The sequence below is a fragment of the Gambusia affinis genome, linkage group LG21, assembly GCF_019740435.1.
Source record: "Gambusia affinis linkage group LG21, SWU_Gaff_1.0, whole genome shotgun sequence".
Taxonomy (NCBI): Eukaryota; Metazoa; Chordata; class Actinopteri; order Cyprinodontiformes; family Poeciliidae; genus Gambusia; species Gambusia affinis.
The window spans coordinates 3588939-3605918 of NC_057888.1; the positions used below are offsets into that span (position 1 = coordinate 3588939).

A 16980-nucleotide genomic window follows, 5' to 3' on the forward strand; every position below is an offset into this window, starting at 1 on the left:
TGCAAAAGCCCCAAACAATCTGTGTGATATGGCGAAGGAAATAAAATGTAAATGTCAGTGAGAGAAGAGTTTTGTAAGAAATGCTTTTGTGCGAGGATGAGACAGTTTCCTTCTTGATATTAATTCTTTTATCTGCTGGAAATGCTTTCTGGATTGGGGCTGCAGTTTGGTATCACACAGTTGTGGAATTATTTCCAAAACCTTATAGAAATGTTATTGTTTCCAAGGGAAAGCACAAAATATGATCAAGAATATTTGGTCTAGTTTCTAGTGCAAATATCTTGGTGTACTTGAATTAAGAAAAAAAACTAACTCAGTGAAATAATCTGCCAATGGACCAAAACAGCTTTGTTCTACTCACAGATTATTCCACTTAAAATTAGAATATTTTCATCAATATTAAGGAATTATTCAATTTAAAGAAGCTCCAACATTATGATAAAAAGTTACTGATAAGTTAGTTTTGTGTTAGTTCAAGTGTAGTAAGATGTTATCACCAGAATGAGACAAAAATACATTTTATGATTTAGTTTTTTCCAGTAATTGAACATTTAAAGTACCGTAATTTCCGGACTATAGAGCGCACCTGATTATAAGCCTCACCCCCTACATTTTTAAAGGAAACACATTTTGTACATACATAAGCCGCACCGGTGTATAAGCCGCATGTGCCTACATTGAAACATGAGATATTTACAAAGAAAGACGGTACACAGAAAGTGTTTTAAAAGTTTTAAAAACTTTAAACTGTAGCTTTTAGCCGTAGCTTTTCTTTCTGAACAGCAGCAATATAGCAAAACAGCACTAACAGGGCTGGTTTAGATAACATACGGTTAAAAGTCACGGAGAGCCGTCATCCTCTTCCTCCTGTGCACTGAAACCATGGAAATCTTCTTCCTCAGTGTCTGTTTCCTTCTTTATCGGCTCGACTGCTTTTAACTTGAAAGTTGCATCATATGCATTTCTTCTTGCATTCTCCATGATGAGGGTCTGTTCAAGCTCATTTTATTCATGCACAAAGCACGATGTTACATTAGTCTTCCTCTACAGATATATTCCAGCTGTCTCACGCTTACCTTTTCTGCTCCAGCGCCCCTACTGGCCGTTAGAAAAAATTCATAAATAAGCCGCATCGTTGTATAAGCCGCAGGGTCGAAAGCGTGAGACAAAAGTCGCGGCTTATAGTCCGGAAATTACGGTAGTTTTGACGATTTAAATGGTTCCCAATTTATATGGCTTCTCTCGTTGTGTAGAGATGGAAAACCACCATCATCCAGAAACAAATAATGTATCTCATTTGCTTAAAACTAAGTGAAAAAAAATACTTGAATCACCAGAAAAACAAGCCAAGACACCTTTGCTAGCAAGAGACTTCCTGTATTTGTCACCAGCACTGACACTTCAGGACACTTTTCTTTATGAAAAGTCTCATTTTCAGGTTTTCTGCATGGTTCATGACAGCTCAAAGCTTCAAACTCTTCTATTTCTTAAGGATTGGGAATTTGAAGATGGGATAAATCGGTCTCTGACTTGAATGTTTTTTTTTGTTTTGTTTTTTTTATAGCACCAATTCAAATTGAATATCGTCTTGAGGACCTTTAGAAGAAAATTCACTTTAATTCAGTCACTCAAACATTCCAGTTGATTCTGTATATCAAACAGTTCAATAATATCAGTTTATTATTGAAATTAATTTAAAAGGTTTGTAAGGAAACCTGCAGATTGTATTGAATCACTGACTTACAGCATTCACTCCTTCTGGACATATTGACAGTAGACAATTGACCATTGTGTCATTGACTTTGCATGTAGCGACAGTGGAGAGGAAAAACCTCCCCTTTAACAGCAGAACCGGAACCTGGCTCGGTACAGGCAGCCATCTGCCAGGCTGAGCAGATTCATATCAAAGAAACAGAAAAACTAATACAGGAGTTAGTAAAAAGTAAAAAGTAAATAGAAGGAGAGAAGAATGTTTAGTTGGCAGTGTTATTTCAGCCGATGCTTCCCTGTTGTAAGGTAGCAGAGCCAACCAGAACGGCAGACCAGATGCAGTTTCTATAGAGACACAGAGAAAAAACAGAGAAAACATAAACTGGCTGCTGCTTTATTGCCTTAGTGCTGTGTGGTATCTTTGTCGTACCGGGAGATTCCTTTATGACCCGTCCTACGACTCCTGGCTGAAAGAAAGAAGTTCTCCTCCAAGTTTTAACTCATTTGAACACTTAGCAGACAAACAGTCTCAATTCATAATGTTTCCAGCTCTTTGCTTGACAGTGGAAATAATATTTTTTAAAGAGCTCAACTTTTTAGGATTGCTACAAGAAGGAAGATCCTGCCATCCAGATCAAGGTCGACTGATGGTTCTATTTCCCAGCACTTACACTAACGGTTAACTTTTTCTCAAACTTTCTGCTGACAGTATTCTAGTCCAGGACGTTTCCACATTAATGCCCCAAAAGAGCATTAATCTCTGGCTGTGCAAACAAGACAGAAAATATTATAAAACATGTAAAAAACATCAACCTTTAGAATGGTTTTTATTCACTTTGCAGTAATTATTACATTCATTTAGCATTTATCTAGCATAAATGCTAAATGAATGTAATAATTCATTTAGCAGCATATGCTACCTCATAACGTTTGACTACAGATAGCCATGATTTCTGTGTCGGAAAATTTTATTATCAGATACATATATTGTGACTTTGTTAACAGATTTTTTTTCATTTTTCATTACAGTCCTTTCTTTATGCACACAGACTAAACTTGATTAGTTGGGAGTAGATTAGGTGTCCTACAAAACTGAACTCTAAACAATATAAATCAGCACTAACTTTTGTTATGGCATGAAGTATCGTTCATTTCCTTTCTTCATTTTAACATCCAGACTTCAGACTTCCCTATTAGAGACTCCCTCTTTCACATCTTTTCATGCAAATTTCAGGCTGGAGGATCAAAAACAGGTTTCTCATTAAAATCCGTACCTTCTTTGGCAACAAAATACTTTAAAGGAGTTATGACAAACCCGGCTTTTGTCTGTTGTTTTAATCAGGTATAAAGCACATATTTCAACTGATTGCAGAAGTAAGAGACGAAAGCACTTCAGTCTGTTTTTATGCCTTTCGGGCTCTTTCTGATGTAAGTGTCTAAAATGCTCTTTGGGGGGGGTTATGCAAATTCACATTTATTTTTTTCTTCTTCTTACGTATCAGACGGAGAGGTGTTCATTACCCGGTTACATTTTTAGAACATGCCCCGGCTCACGAGCGCACAAAAGGTGCATGATCCTTTGATCCACAAAAATATGCAGCGAAGTGAGTAATTGATTCGAGGCTTAGTGCGAGAGACGCCTCGGTCTAAACAGAGAACCTCGGGTTCTCGTCATCACAATGATACATCATGTTTAGTGACCTTCTCATTGACACTAATGGAGCAGCAGAAAGAGACAGTGTGCAGTTCTGATGCAAATGAAGACATTTGTTTGTTTACATCGTGTATACCCCTGACACACGGCGTGGAAGGATTTTTTTCTCCCATTGTTTCATTCCCAACGTTTGATATACTTCCATTTAAAACAATAAGACATTGTGGTGTATTCCCTACCCTGGGTGGGATTGCGAGCCCATTTAATTGACCACATCCCCCTACAGAGGAATGCGCCGAACATGTGCTATAAACCAAAGGGGAATGTGATATTTGCAGGACACAGAGCCAGGGAGGGAAAATAAGCAATTCCTTGGAAAGGTGTGAGTAGCAGGTAGCTGTAGATGAAGCCTTTGTGTTCCCAGAATACTGACCCACCCACATGCTTGTCTTATTTCAGAGTGCTGGAATATCCCCTGAGATAGGTGCGCAAATGTGTGCAGAGGATCCCTGTTGGCTCTCCTTTGACTCACTTCCCTCACACACATATAGATGAGGTAGAAAAAAGAAGAACAAGAAGAAGAAGGGCTCAACGGGAGAGAAACGAAAGCCACATTGTGCATAGAGCGGAGTTTGGCAGACCCCAAATTAGAGACTCAGGAAGGTTGGTTATGATAAGAGGATCAGGCTGAGTAATGGGTTCAAAGGATGATCATCTGCTTCCCAGTCTGGCAATACAAGGGGACGGATGGTGGAGTGGAGGGGGGGAAGAGCAGCATGGAGGCATTGAAGGGGTTTGCACATCCCATCTGCAAAACACAAGATTATGGGAGACAATAGGTAAATCCTGCGGAGAATTCCCAGGAAAGCGTGCAGACAAATGTGAGCACACAGGCCGACGTACTGAACATGAAAACGCATGCTCAAGGACATGGCTACATTGTAAGGCAACACACACAGATGGGAAGCAGTTGTTGCACACAGAGATTCAGAGGGATAACCTTGGGTTGAATAGGTAAAGATGAAATCATTCTCCATTTGCATGCTTGCTGATTTTCTCTTAGGAATGACAAAGAAATGTACACTGCAAAAACATAAAATCTTGCCGAGTATTTTTATCTAGTTTCAAGTTAATATATATTACTACACTAAGTAAACTAAATAAACTTTCTGCAACATATATGAAGTTGGTCTAAGCAAATAACTTCTTAATATTGATGAAAATTCCAAGTTCCACTGACAGATTATTTCACAATTAATTTTCCAGAGGAACTAGTGCTTCTTCATCAAGATTAAGGAATTACTTACTTATAATAATTGCTAAGAAGTTACTTTCAAGTTACTTTTGTCTGATTTTAAGTGAACTAAAACATTTGCACAAGAAACTAGTCCAGAAATACTTGGTAAAATTTTATTTTTTGCAGCAGCAGCAGAGTTGTAATATGGTGAGCGCTAAAGTAGCAGTGCTGTTTAATGACAGCTTGTGTGGCATAACATTTGCTGGCTCCTGCTCAGAGAATCCATTTTTCAAACACGAGTATATCCTCGCTGTGCAAACTAAAAGCCCCCACTGGCCACAATACACTGAGTAAAGAGCATTTGCAGCAGACCTGTGGCGACACTTCCAAATCCTCTGGACCCGGAGTCTTACGGAGGGTTCATAAAAACTGTTGGATGGAGTTGCAGATGATTTGTAAACTGCAAACTTCTTCATACTCGACCCAACTACAAGCTTGGGAAATAAGGGAGAGCAAATGAAATAGATGCATATAGTCATATCAGTTCGAAAGAATAATTTGTCCTTTACCATTTTCTAAAAATATTCAGATTTTACTTTACTTTTTTACTTTGTTTTTGTACAAGAACTCAACAGATTCCACAATGTCAATAACAGCAGCAAGAAAGGTTGAGCGCTCTGTTCGTTGACCGTTAGCATGCTGAGTTAAAGAACGGGCACATATTTGAGCAATTACAAAATGTGTGTTGTATTATCTAAATATTTAGCACATTCTTTCATTACTAGGGTTATCACTCTTCTAAAGTATGGCATGGAAAGAAAACAGGGCACTCCAGGGAGAGTCCACATAACGTAACTTTTACAGTCAGCAACCAGTTTAACTTTTGAAACGTTTTTGTTTTCGATATTTTTCGTCTCTATAGACTATTCCCTGTAGTTTCATAATGTACAAGTCACCCAGAGGATGTTTACAAAAATACGACAAAGTTTGTCTCGCGCTGCTCTCGCTAAAGTTTGAAAACACAGTTTGCTTTAAGAAAACTTAAACTTTTAAAAATTCTCTTTTTTTCCCCCCTTCTTTTTTCAGGGCAGCTCGTTTTGGTCCCACTAGATCTCAGAGTGGAACATTTCTTTCAGTGAGATGTCAGTGGGGATCCTGTAATCCTGTCAGACTAGATTAACCTGATGGAACCTAACACTTTTACTTTTACCTTTTCTCACATCTACCAGATGCCACTCTAAGTGTTCGCATACTTAAATATACATAAAATGGTTTTGATAAAGAGGCTGTGAAAGCTGTGCTAGCAAACCCGTTGCTCTTTATTTTTTTTGTCTTAATTATTCTTTTATTTGGGTTTTCAGGGTCAGAATTTGTATTTCCTAGCTCCCTTGAGTGAACAAAAGTGTTGTTTCCATGAGACATTCCTCCTCTCGATGATGCACTGACACATTTACAGCTTCATAAATATCTGTACTACTGTTGTCACGAATCTGCTGACTGCTCAATGTAAATAAGAAATGTGGATATGGAGAGAAATGTGAAGCAGTGAATAAAGATCAGTTCTGACACAAGCTTGCAGGATGGAGGGAAAACACTGGAAACGTTGTCTGTCAGTCTGTGTCTGGTAACTTTCAGAAATTTAGGTATTGGAGGCGGAGTGAAACTTATTAAAAGTGGAAATTTTTAATAAATCAAACACGGTATCTGAAAGTCAAATGCAGGACTTATTAAGAGCAGCATAGTAAGAAATGTTGTTGTACTCTGTAGTTTGATAGTTTTGTATAAAACATGGTCTAAGAATAGAGCCTTGTGGAACTCCATGTGAGGTCTTTGGGCACTCGGGTCAAAATGAAGCAAAGTAATCTTGATCATTCAAGTCTTTTTTTAAGGAAAAAACAATAAAATTGTTGATAAACTTCCTATTTTATAATTTTTGGTTCATTCACATCACATATATGGTTTTTGGAGAATTTAGAGAAATATTAATCCAGTGTGAAGAAATGCTAAAGTGAGTCAAAAAACAGAGACTTCCTTTCTCCTTTTATTGCCCCTGTCATTAATTACAGACTTAATTACACTAACGCCATAAAATGGCTGCTGTTTAATATTGCAATCAGACTTCTTATTAGTTGACTGAACAATAAATATTTTTATGCTTTGTTGCCTTCCAAATTTATTGAGATGCTACCATGCTGTTTGAAAAAAAAGAAGAAGAAATCCAGTCCTGACTCTACTGAACAACAACTTCTAACACTGGTTTGCTGGTTGAATACTGCAGCCACATGGCATGATATCAACCACTGCTCTTGCTCAAAGACAAGAGCTGAAACCAACCTATTGATTGTAAGGCTGAATGTTCCAGTGGGAGGTGGAATGAGTTATTTTTGTCTCCATGTGGCAGGGACTGAAACGGAGGAGGAAAGGAGGAAACAATACCTCGGAACAGCAGGAGATTCAGGTGCCAAGCACAGCAGAGTAACACCTCACCAAGCAACCAAGCGGGGTGCAGCGCGTCTGTTTATGCCCTGTGTATGCATGTGCTGCGCCTGAGTCAAGTAGGGAATCAAATGTAGACAGAGAGTGACAAAGACGGCCGGAGAGGTGCTTGGAGTCGATGAAGTGTCCGCTCTCTGGCGGCTTTGAGAGACGTGGGTGTAATAGATTAAGCTAGTGTCTCGGGGCTCATCCCAGGGCTAACCCTGTCCTATTAAGAGTGGCAGCACAAGTCTTTTGCAGTCACTCTACTCCACTGTAGTGTGGACAGAGCTGCTGGCGAACCACTCAAATGGCACTCCACTGTTGGGAGCAACCGAGAGGATGAAGATGCTCGGAGGCAGCCAAGGACACAAACCGATGTGACTGATGGCAGCACAATAAAGTGAGCATCTCTTCTCCACAGTGTTAAGACCCCCCGGTATTCAGAGGGACATGAAATGGCTCTCTGGGGCATGTGAGCTTTGCTTTGTGAAAGAGAAGCTGTTTTTCGCTCCGCGTTCGCCCGTCTGCCGATGGCAAAATATCGGTCAGTGGTCTTTGGTATTCTGCAATGTTCAGGTGAAATTATCAGTCACTGACCCCATGACATCATACAACGCCTTGCAAAAGACACTCAGAGCACTTGGGTTTTTCTACATTTTGCTATGTTACAATCACATTTCAAAACATTTTTTTTATTTTTATTTTATGAGATAAACATCCTAAGTACACTGCAAAAGGACAACATCTAACCAAGAATGTTGGTCTAGTTTCAAGTACAAATATCTTAGTATACTTTAAACAATCTTGCTTACTTTTAAGTTATTTTCTTATTTCAAGTCAATAATTTTTGATGAAAAAGCACTTGTTCCGTTGACATTTTACTTCTTTTTATGTTTTATAACAAGACATAAAAGTTCTTGTTGTAGGTGAATTAATCTGTCAGTAGAACTTATACTTTTTCATCAATTTAAGAAATTGACAAAAAAACAACAAGCTCATAGATCTTTCTGACAGGTTATTTCTAAGTCAACAAACTTGATATTTGCACTAGAAATTAGGCAAAAATACATAGTTAGATTTTGTGTTTTAATTGTTAGTTTGGATTGAAATGAAGGCAGAATTTTCTAATTTTTTTACTAATAAAAATGTGTTGGATATCTATATTTAGTCACATTTATTGTGGATGTAATTCCAATGCAACCAACTGCCTTCAGAATTTAAAAAGTTACAAAATAAATCTCCACATGTGTGTAATTTATTCAGAGCATAAACCCAGCTTTTCTATGAAGGCCTCAGTGGTTTAATATGCAACATTTATGAATGAATATTATGACAAAGATCCAGGAATCCACACACACACACAAAAAACTTGTAATACAGCTTCATCGCAATTAACACACACTGTGGTGAAATATGGTGGTGGCAGCATCATTTTGTTTTGAAGCAGCAGTCCATCTTGTAAACATCATCGTTTTGAGCGTGATTAGCTTAGAGTAACCAAAATGAAAAGCAGTGAGGAGTGTCGATGCTGAATGTGGGATCAAAGAGCTTGAAATTTGGAGAAAATTAAACACCCCAACATCGCCTTTAATGCTGCCGTTTGGAGTTATATTTTGGCTCATGCAGCTGCAATTAGAAGTCTGTGATATTTTTGCCGTGTTTGAATTTGCTTTGAGTTGCTCTCAGCGGATAAATCAAGGGAGGGGGCGTTAATGATTCATAAGTGGTATTGTAAATATATAATACTCTGGTTAAATAGATTTAAGGTCGTGCAGTGTATCATAGATTAAACATAATTCTGGAGCTTTTTCCAAGCCATTTAATCTCCAGCCTCTTAGAGTAATGTATTTGCTAATGATGACAGAAAGCCGTTCTGGTAAGTCAGGTGAGAAATGTTGACACGCCTCTCTTTGGCGTGAATGTCATATTATTTCAGAGGTTAAAATTTTTTATATGGGCTGCTCAGTTCGTGTGACACAGATAATAACTTTTACTTCTCAATTCTGAACTTATTTCCATCTTGTTGCCATTTGTTTCTGGAGGGAAGGAAGTTGGTCATGTGGTATTTGGTCATGTTACCGCTATGGTGCGTTTCTTTCAAAGGGAAGTGAAATACTTATATAATAACAGTAAAGATCACATATTATCCATAACAGTAATATTAATATCAGGTATCGATTTTGACTGAGATTTTCATATCAGTGCCTCCTTAAATGGCACAGATAGCATTAGCTCTCATGGGAACACACTATATGTAGTTAGTGGTACATGTGATAATGTTTTGCTGTAGAGCTCTGAGGTTTTTTGTTTTCTTGGAGCTCTCCATGGGAAACCTTCAGCTCAAGTGCTCTTGGATTTTGCAGAAATTTGGCAATAATCTGAAGTACATCAGCAATTCCACCTCTGAATGTTTCAAAACAAACAAAATGAAGGATTTGGAGGGGCCTAATCAAACTCTGAATTTGAATTACTACTTTTTCTCATGGGGCCATGTTAGTTTTATTTGCTTTTTCTGCTTTAAATAAAGAAAATTAGCATTTGAAAACTGCAAATTGTACTTTCTCTGGTAAAAGTCTGACGATCTGGAAAGAATTTAAAAAATCTGTTCAGTTGATAGTTTTTTTTGTGTATGATGTATATTTTTAGTTTTGACCTTGTCAACAATCAGTAATGTCCACCCAATTGTTGTTTTAAAAATCAATGCATGCTTTATGTTGCAGAATCATTTCACTCTGAGGTTCAAAGAAATCATTACAAGTGCAAATTAATATGGTGTTCATGCCGAGGATGAATCTATGCAAACTTCTGACCATATCCTGGGTTTGAGGAGATTATCGGATTCAGGAATTGTAATTCTAAACTGAGCACAGCACCAAAGTGAGAAGCCATTAATTATGCATTTCATTCTGGTTCTTCATTCCCTGAAATAAACAGTAACCAGAGAAAAAGCTGCAACCAAGATTTGAGAGAGCAAAGTGGGAGTAAAACTTGCGTTCTTGGACATTTACTCCAGGACAAACTGTCACTGTTTTGGGAGTCTGATGATGTAAGGACTTTTTTTTATTATGTTTGAAGTGTAATACTGTAGCGGTGAGAGCGTGATGCGTTGATTAGTCCCTTGTTCTAAATTACCTAAATCCCTCGGAACATGGCAGGTTCAATTGGAAGGGGGGAAAAAAGCAGCTTCATTCAGTGGCACTTCCAGTGCAATGAAGGTGCACATTTACATATCAAAGGCTGCAGCACCATGTCTGGAATTTCAAGTGTGTTCTGTTGTGATGTTGAAGAGCAGCAGCACTGACATGAGAGGAACTTGCTCTGTCCTCCTTACAAATTCCACTGTTGATACACTTCCTTGTTATGTCCACAGTAACACATGAAAGGTGCAGAGGAGCCCAGACTGTAATGAGACGCTTCAAATGCTCAACCGAACATGCGGAAGGTGCATGCATTTTGTTTAAAGATAACACACGTGTGGATCGGTGTTAACAGATATTCAAATGGTGCTGGATTGGGAGTGAATAAGTAGGTCATCTGCGAGGAATGGGGAAAACATGTTAAATCATTTCTGCAGTCTCTGAACAAATGGCCTTTTCCCCCTCCTTTTATCATTCTTCCCTTCTTGGAAAATTTCCCCCATGGCCCAGCAGATCTGATTTGATTCCCTCTTAGTCAAGCGTTGACACATTAGCACGTCTTCTCATTAACTTAGACTCTGTCATTATCCCCTTCTGGTCCCATTTTATTCCAATTTAACAACATATATTCCAGACATACATGGACCATCATGCATCTCAGACACATTTAAAAGTCAGTGAGGCTCTTAGCATTAGCGTTTTGTTGCTAAAGCTGAGTATGTAAATCAGTCCATAGAATGTGTTTGGAAGCTAATTATGCAGCCAGTGAACTGGATCATCTCCATCTTCCCACAATTGAAACCTTACTGTTTAGATCAAATCTACATGTGAAAAATATGTTAATAACTAGGAAAGTAGGAAGTCTACGATAAACTTACTATGTTCATCAAAAAAACATTTAAAAACTCCAAGATTTAAAAAAGTATATACTTTTGAATATGTTTGCCTTATTCAATATAATAAATAAAATAATTTTATATGACAATCTTATCTATTGTAGGTAAAAAGCCATCCTTTGTTATTCCACTTTTTAATTATTTTCTGATTGACCAAATTTTGGGGTTCAGTTTCATTACTTATGCTGCGGCCTGATTAATGCATAAATAAATCAGTCAAATAAAACCTGTCTTCAACATCACAACATGAAGTAGGCATGAAAAATGCAAACAACTTTTTTTGGCTGTTCCAAAGTTAGTGTGTTTCGCAAAACTGCAAAGGAAACACTTTTTTGCTTCACACAAGTCATGGGATCAACAATTACTACTGTTGGAAACCATGAAGAAGACGACAGGAAGTGGTAGGAGGAAGATGGTGCAGCATGTTTCTTTTTGACTAGCCATGTGAACAAACTTATTCATTTAGGATTTTAGTTGGGTTTCTTATTTATAGGAAACACTGCAATTGTGATTTTTCAACATTAATGCAATATCGACAAAATTTCAACAAATGAAAATGCAGCTACATTTCTGTGATTCTGTAAAGAAGAGTGTGCCAAAGTCCTCAGTTGACAAATTGCCAGCGTTTAATGCCAACTGTTGCAGTGAGAGGAGAAACAAACCAGTCTAGAACTTTGGTGGTGATTACTTTTTCACATTCAAGCCATGTTGGCTTGGATAATTATCTGAAACATACTGTAAGGATGACAAAAAAGCAAAAGCAGAATAAATCTCTAATGGGGACAAAGCTTTATTTTCAGCACTGTATACACAAATGAATCTGTCAGCAGGAAGTTCAGAACACCAGCTGTGTTTGTTCGAATATTTTAACACCATAAAACACACAGCAATATTGTTCTCTGGAAACTGGGCTTTTCATGGAAATTTGAAGCTCATATTTCAGTCCTAACTGAGGTGATGCACCAGAGTTTCTGCATCTCCCTGATGAGAAACATGCTAATGAGGCCTGGTGTTCACCTCCTGCTGTCCACAATCCCTTGCATCGCCCTACCTTCTCCATCCTCCCTCCACCTGCGCACAGATTTCAGCTGAGCTAGGCAGGATCATCCCCCAGCGTCCATTTTGACTCAGCATGATCTATGTATGATGCGCTTGTAGCACAAAAACCCAGAGCGCATTGTCATACACATTCCAGCCGTTGCAGCTTTACCTTCTTTTCCCGGCTGTCTCGACGTAAAGCTTTGCATAATGAGAGGAATTTGATTACATATTTGTGCATTTATTGCAGTCTGACTCACTCCTTCAGAACGGCAAGCTGCTTTTAGATGCAGACTTCCAGGAAATCAAATGAACTGGCTCTGTATGCTGAGATAATAACTGCTAAGCAGTCTTATCTTACTTCGTTGGTCTAACTTGATTGCCACGATCGGCATTTCACTGGAACGCATGCTAAATTCAGTTTGTACACAGCGCTATTGACTTGTCTCCTGTCTGTGTCGTCACTCCTTGGGAGACATTGGAGGGGACAGAGTGAATTTCCTCCTAAAGGATCTTTTCTCTGGGCCCTGCCAGTTGCATTTGGTGTGCAATCAAACCAATCACAGCAGTTGATGGTCAGTGATTGCTTTCAGATTGGCTTGCCTTCACATAACTTTTTTTTTCCCCCTCCAGTCGTTTTATGGACCCCTGCTGTGAATGTGAGACAAGGTGGGACAGACAGAGGGTTAGAGATGGGCCTGTTATCACGGTGGAATCACAGCTTCACAGCCTCGCTTCATTTCTCCTGATTGGCCTCTAATCAGATGGCTAATTCTTGCACAGATAAGCAATCCCATTTATTCTGCATCACAAGGTGTACAGTAACTTGCAAAGATATTCAAACCCCTTGAAAGTTTTCACTCTTTGAAACGTATCAGAGGGGCATCGGTGTGCATGGAGGAGTTCAAATTCATTTGGCAGTTCTGATTTTTACTTCTCGATTCTGAATTTTCCCTTGAATATTTTAGATATGCTTCACAAAGAATCCACAAATATGTGAATCCAGGAAAACTGAACCACATATAGGGAAGGGGGATGCATTGTATTTGCACTGGATTTTATTTGAAGGTATCAGCACACAAGTGGTTTAATAAATTTTTGATTTTTATTTGGGAACCATTATTAAAACCTAGGATTCTTTGATTGCCTGTAACTGCAAAAACACAAGAATTTATCAAGTATTTTTGGTCTAGTTTCTAATGCAAATATCCTAATACAATTGACATAAAACAAAACTGACTTACAAGTAATTTTTCAGCAAGCTGTAGTAGCTTATTTTAAGTAAATTGTTATTTAATATTGATAATAGTTCAACTTGCAGATTATTTAACATTTTTCCCATGTTTTAAGTGAAATAATCAGCCAGTGGAACTAGCATTTTTTAATCAATATTAAAGGATTGTTGAGCGAAAACGAGCATTTGTATTTTACTGAACAGTTAAGTTAGTTTTGTTTATTTCAAATAAACAAAAGATATTTGCACTAGAAACTAGATCAGAAATACTTGGTTAGATTTTGTGTTTTTGCAGTGTATATCTTCTCACCTTTTCTTCATATCATCTACTTCTGATTTTGAAGACATAAATAAATAAATGTTTTTCTCAGTGTAGCGTTTAGAAAATAGAAATTATTGTGATTATTCTAGCTGACCTAAAGCAAGAGAAGTTTGGTTTGATTTTGCTTCAGACTGGAAAAAAAAAAACAAACAAACAAAAAAAACAAAATGTTTGTTGGGTGTATTTATACTTCTGGCTTCAACTCTGTAGTTGTAATGTGATAAAATCAATTTGAGGAGAGCTCTGCACCTTCTTCTCCATCTCTATCTAACAGTTGCTGTCTCTTTTCATACTCACATTTCGCAACACCATTACCAGTTGTTTTCACTCGCTGTCTTCCGAAACAAGAGAAGCCTGAGTCCTGGGGCAAGGAGATAGCATTGCTGCCATGGCGGACATGTTAGTCAATTTGAAGTACACCGAAAGGGAATGTCTCTCATGTGACTCCGGGCCAGCAGAGCATGACCAGCTGCTAGCTCGCCCAAGTATGGTCGGTCACACATGACGGGGCAGCAGACAGGCAGAGGCCTGAGCGCGGGTTTCATTGCTGTCAGATGTGAGCACCTCAGCTGCAGACATATTGTGGAGGCAAATTCCTTCCCCAAGCTTTTGACTAATTGACCCTGAGTCGACGTGTCAGAAGCCTGAGGAGAAACAAGATATGAACTCGGCTTGGAGGCTTCTGAAAGTAAGGTGAAGAGTTGCTCAACCAAGTAACAGCAGCTTGACTTTTTATCGCTCCGAGAATGGAAATCTGACGTTTAATGTTTTAGGCTGATAGATTGGTTGAAGATGAATGAGTACTACGTTCAACCTTTTTACAGCAATCTGATTTGCAAGTATTTTAGGGTATGCCTCCTCCTTTGACTTTATGTAACTAGAAATAGCTCAGCCAGGTTGGATGGAAATCATCATTAAACATTACACAACACAAATAGTAATAATATAATATATTTGTGCACTTGAAATATGAAAAAACTAACCTACAAGCAACTTTTCAGAGAGATATAGGAGCTTGTTTCACGTCATTAAGTCCTTAGTATTGTTGAAAAAGTATTAGTCCCTATAGCAGATTATTTCACTTACAACAAGATATTTTCCCCTATTATAAAGTGAAATAATCTGCCAGTAGAACTAGTATTTTTTCATCAGTATTTCATCAGTATTAATGATTTATTACTCCTATACATTTGTAGAAAGTCTTGTGCCTCGTTTCATGGTGTAGTGTTTGAGTCTTGCTCCATATTCCCAATTGGATTTAGGTTTGTACTTTGACTGGTCCACTCCTTCAGATAAAAACGCTTTGATCTTTCCCATCCCATTGTAGCTTTGGTTACATTTCGCATCACCTACATTCCTAAAGTCTTTTGTCGCCTCTTCTAGGTTTTCTCCCATAACTGCCTTGTGTTTTTCACCATCTGTCTTCCCATTATTTTTAACCAGCTTCCCTGTCACTGCGGAAGAAAAGCAGCCAATGTCACAACAGCCATATTTCACAAGTGAGATGGCGTCTTCAGGATGTTGTGCTGTATTAGTTTAGCATTTGAACAAAAATAAAAAAGTTACATTTTGGTCTCATCCATCTTCTTCCTCATGTTTTCTGTGTATTCAACATATTAGGCTTAATATCCAGCGCCTCTCACCCAAAGACAGCTGGTTCTGTGCAACTTTCCTTATCTGTCCTTTCAGCTTAAATCAGGGGTATCGCACTCATTTTCATTTTTGGCCATATCAAGATTACAAATGTTCCTAAAGGGCCGGTTGTTGCAGAATATATTTATATAACTATGTATTTAAAATAATAACAAATAGCTGTCTCTGCATTCTTGAAATTACATATTGTTGAACATCTTTTCACAATTATGTAATTTGGCAGTATACAGATAAAAACTGCTTTGATTTGATTAGTAAAATAAGATTTAAGTCCATAACTTATCTTGAAGGGCCACATAAAAGTTTGGCCTAGAGTTTGCTATGTGGTTTAGGTGAATATCTGTGTTTTTGTAGGTTTGCAGTTGCGCCACACTGCCTGTTTTATATTGAGCTTAATCTGCAGAATAATTAGATCACTGGCCTAGATTGTTTTAGAGGTACTGGAATAAAGTTGTGAATAAAAATGAGACTTTTCAGGGGTTTTTTTTTTCTCCAAAATTAACCATTTATCATTTTTCTTCCCACTTCACATTTCTGCAAAATTTTGAGGTGGTTTATCACATAAAATTCTAATAAAATACATTCAAGTTTGTGGCCAAAATGTGACACAGATTAATTTGAGTGGATATCCTTGAAAATCTTGGTTATCTTGCATTTTTATGGTGTTAAAAGTTAACTGCAGTCAGAGGGCAAACTGCAGTCAGTTAAGACTCAGAAGGACTTGCAGCACTACTTGAAGAGCTCTTAACTCTCAGCAAGTGAACTCCACATGGAGAGGAAATTAAAATACAAGTGCTGACACACTTCACATGATTTGAAATTAGGCTTTTAAATGTACTCTGTTGATGCAACTTGAACGGTTCTGTTTTCTGTCTTCCTCTCTGTGTTTGTAGCCGCTGGACTATGAGACCAAGAAGGCGTACACCTTCAAGGTGGAAGCCTCCAACGCTCATTTGGATCCACGATTCCAGAGCTTTGGGGCTTTCAAAGACACAGCAACAGTGAAGATTAACGTGTTGGATGTGGATGAGCCCCCGGTGTTCAATAAGCCCTCCTATGTGATGGATGTGTACGAGGACACGCCTGCGGGCACCATCATCGGGGCGGTGACGGCACAGGATTTAGACGCCAGCAGCAGCCCAGTCAGGTAAAGTTAAAGCTTTCACAGTGTTTTAAGACAGTTTGATATCATTAATCGTCTTCTTTATGTCAAAGTTCCCAAGAAAACCATTCAAAACGTTAAAAGTTCATGTATTGAAGGTGCTGAAAGATTGGAAAAACCATAAGAATTACACCTAAATGAATCTATGCATTTGATGCGTTGAAGGTGCATTCGAAACTCATAATAAAAACCTTTAGTTGGTTGTTAAAGTCACATGACTTGGACTAGAGTTATTAATATTATGACATTAGACATGACTTGAATAAGTGTTCAGATTTTTACAGCATTGACTTTGGACTTGCACCTGTTTACTTGAAAAGACTTGACCCAAATCAAATACCTAAGCCAGCTTTAAGAAGTAGGTTTTTAGCCTTGATTTAAAGAAACTCAGTGTTTCAGCTCTTTTGCAGTTTTCTGAAAGTTTCTTCCAGATTTGTGGTGCGTAGAAGCGGAATGCTG

General features: G+C 38.1%; 1 protein-coding gene across 2 annotated transcripts in view; it reads left to right on the forward strand.

The window, feature by feature from the left end:
- The window catches only part of LOC122824190 (cadherin-12-like), a 147498-nt gene that overhangs the window by 102793 nt on the left and 27725 nt on the right, over nt 1-16980 (forward strand). For both annotated transcript variants that reach the window (XM_044104486.1, XM_044104487.1), the window contains one exon: nt 16253-16506. In XM_044104486.1, coding sequence (XP_043960421.1) covers nt 16253-16506 — 254 coding nt within the window. The remainder of the gene's footprint in view (nt 1-16252; nt 16507-16980) is intronic.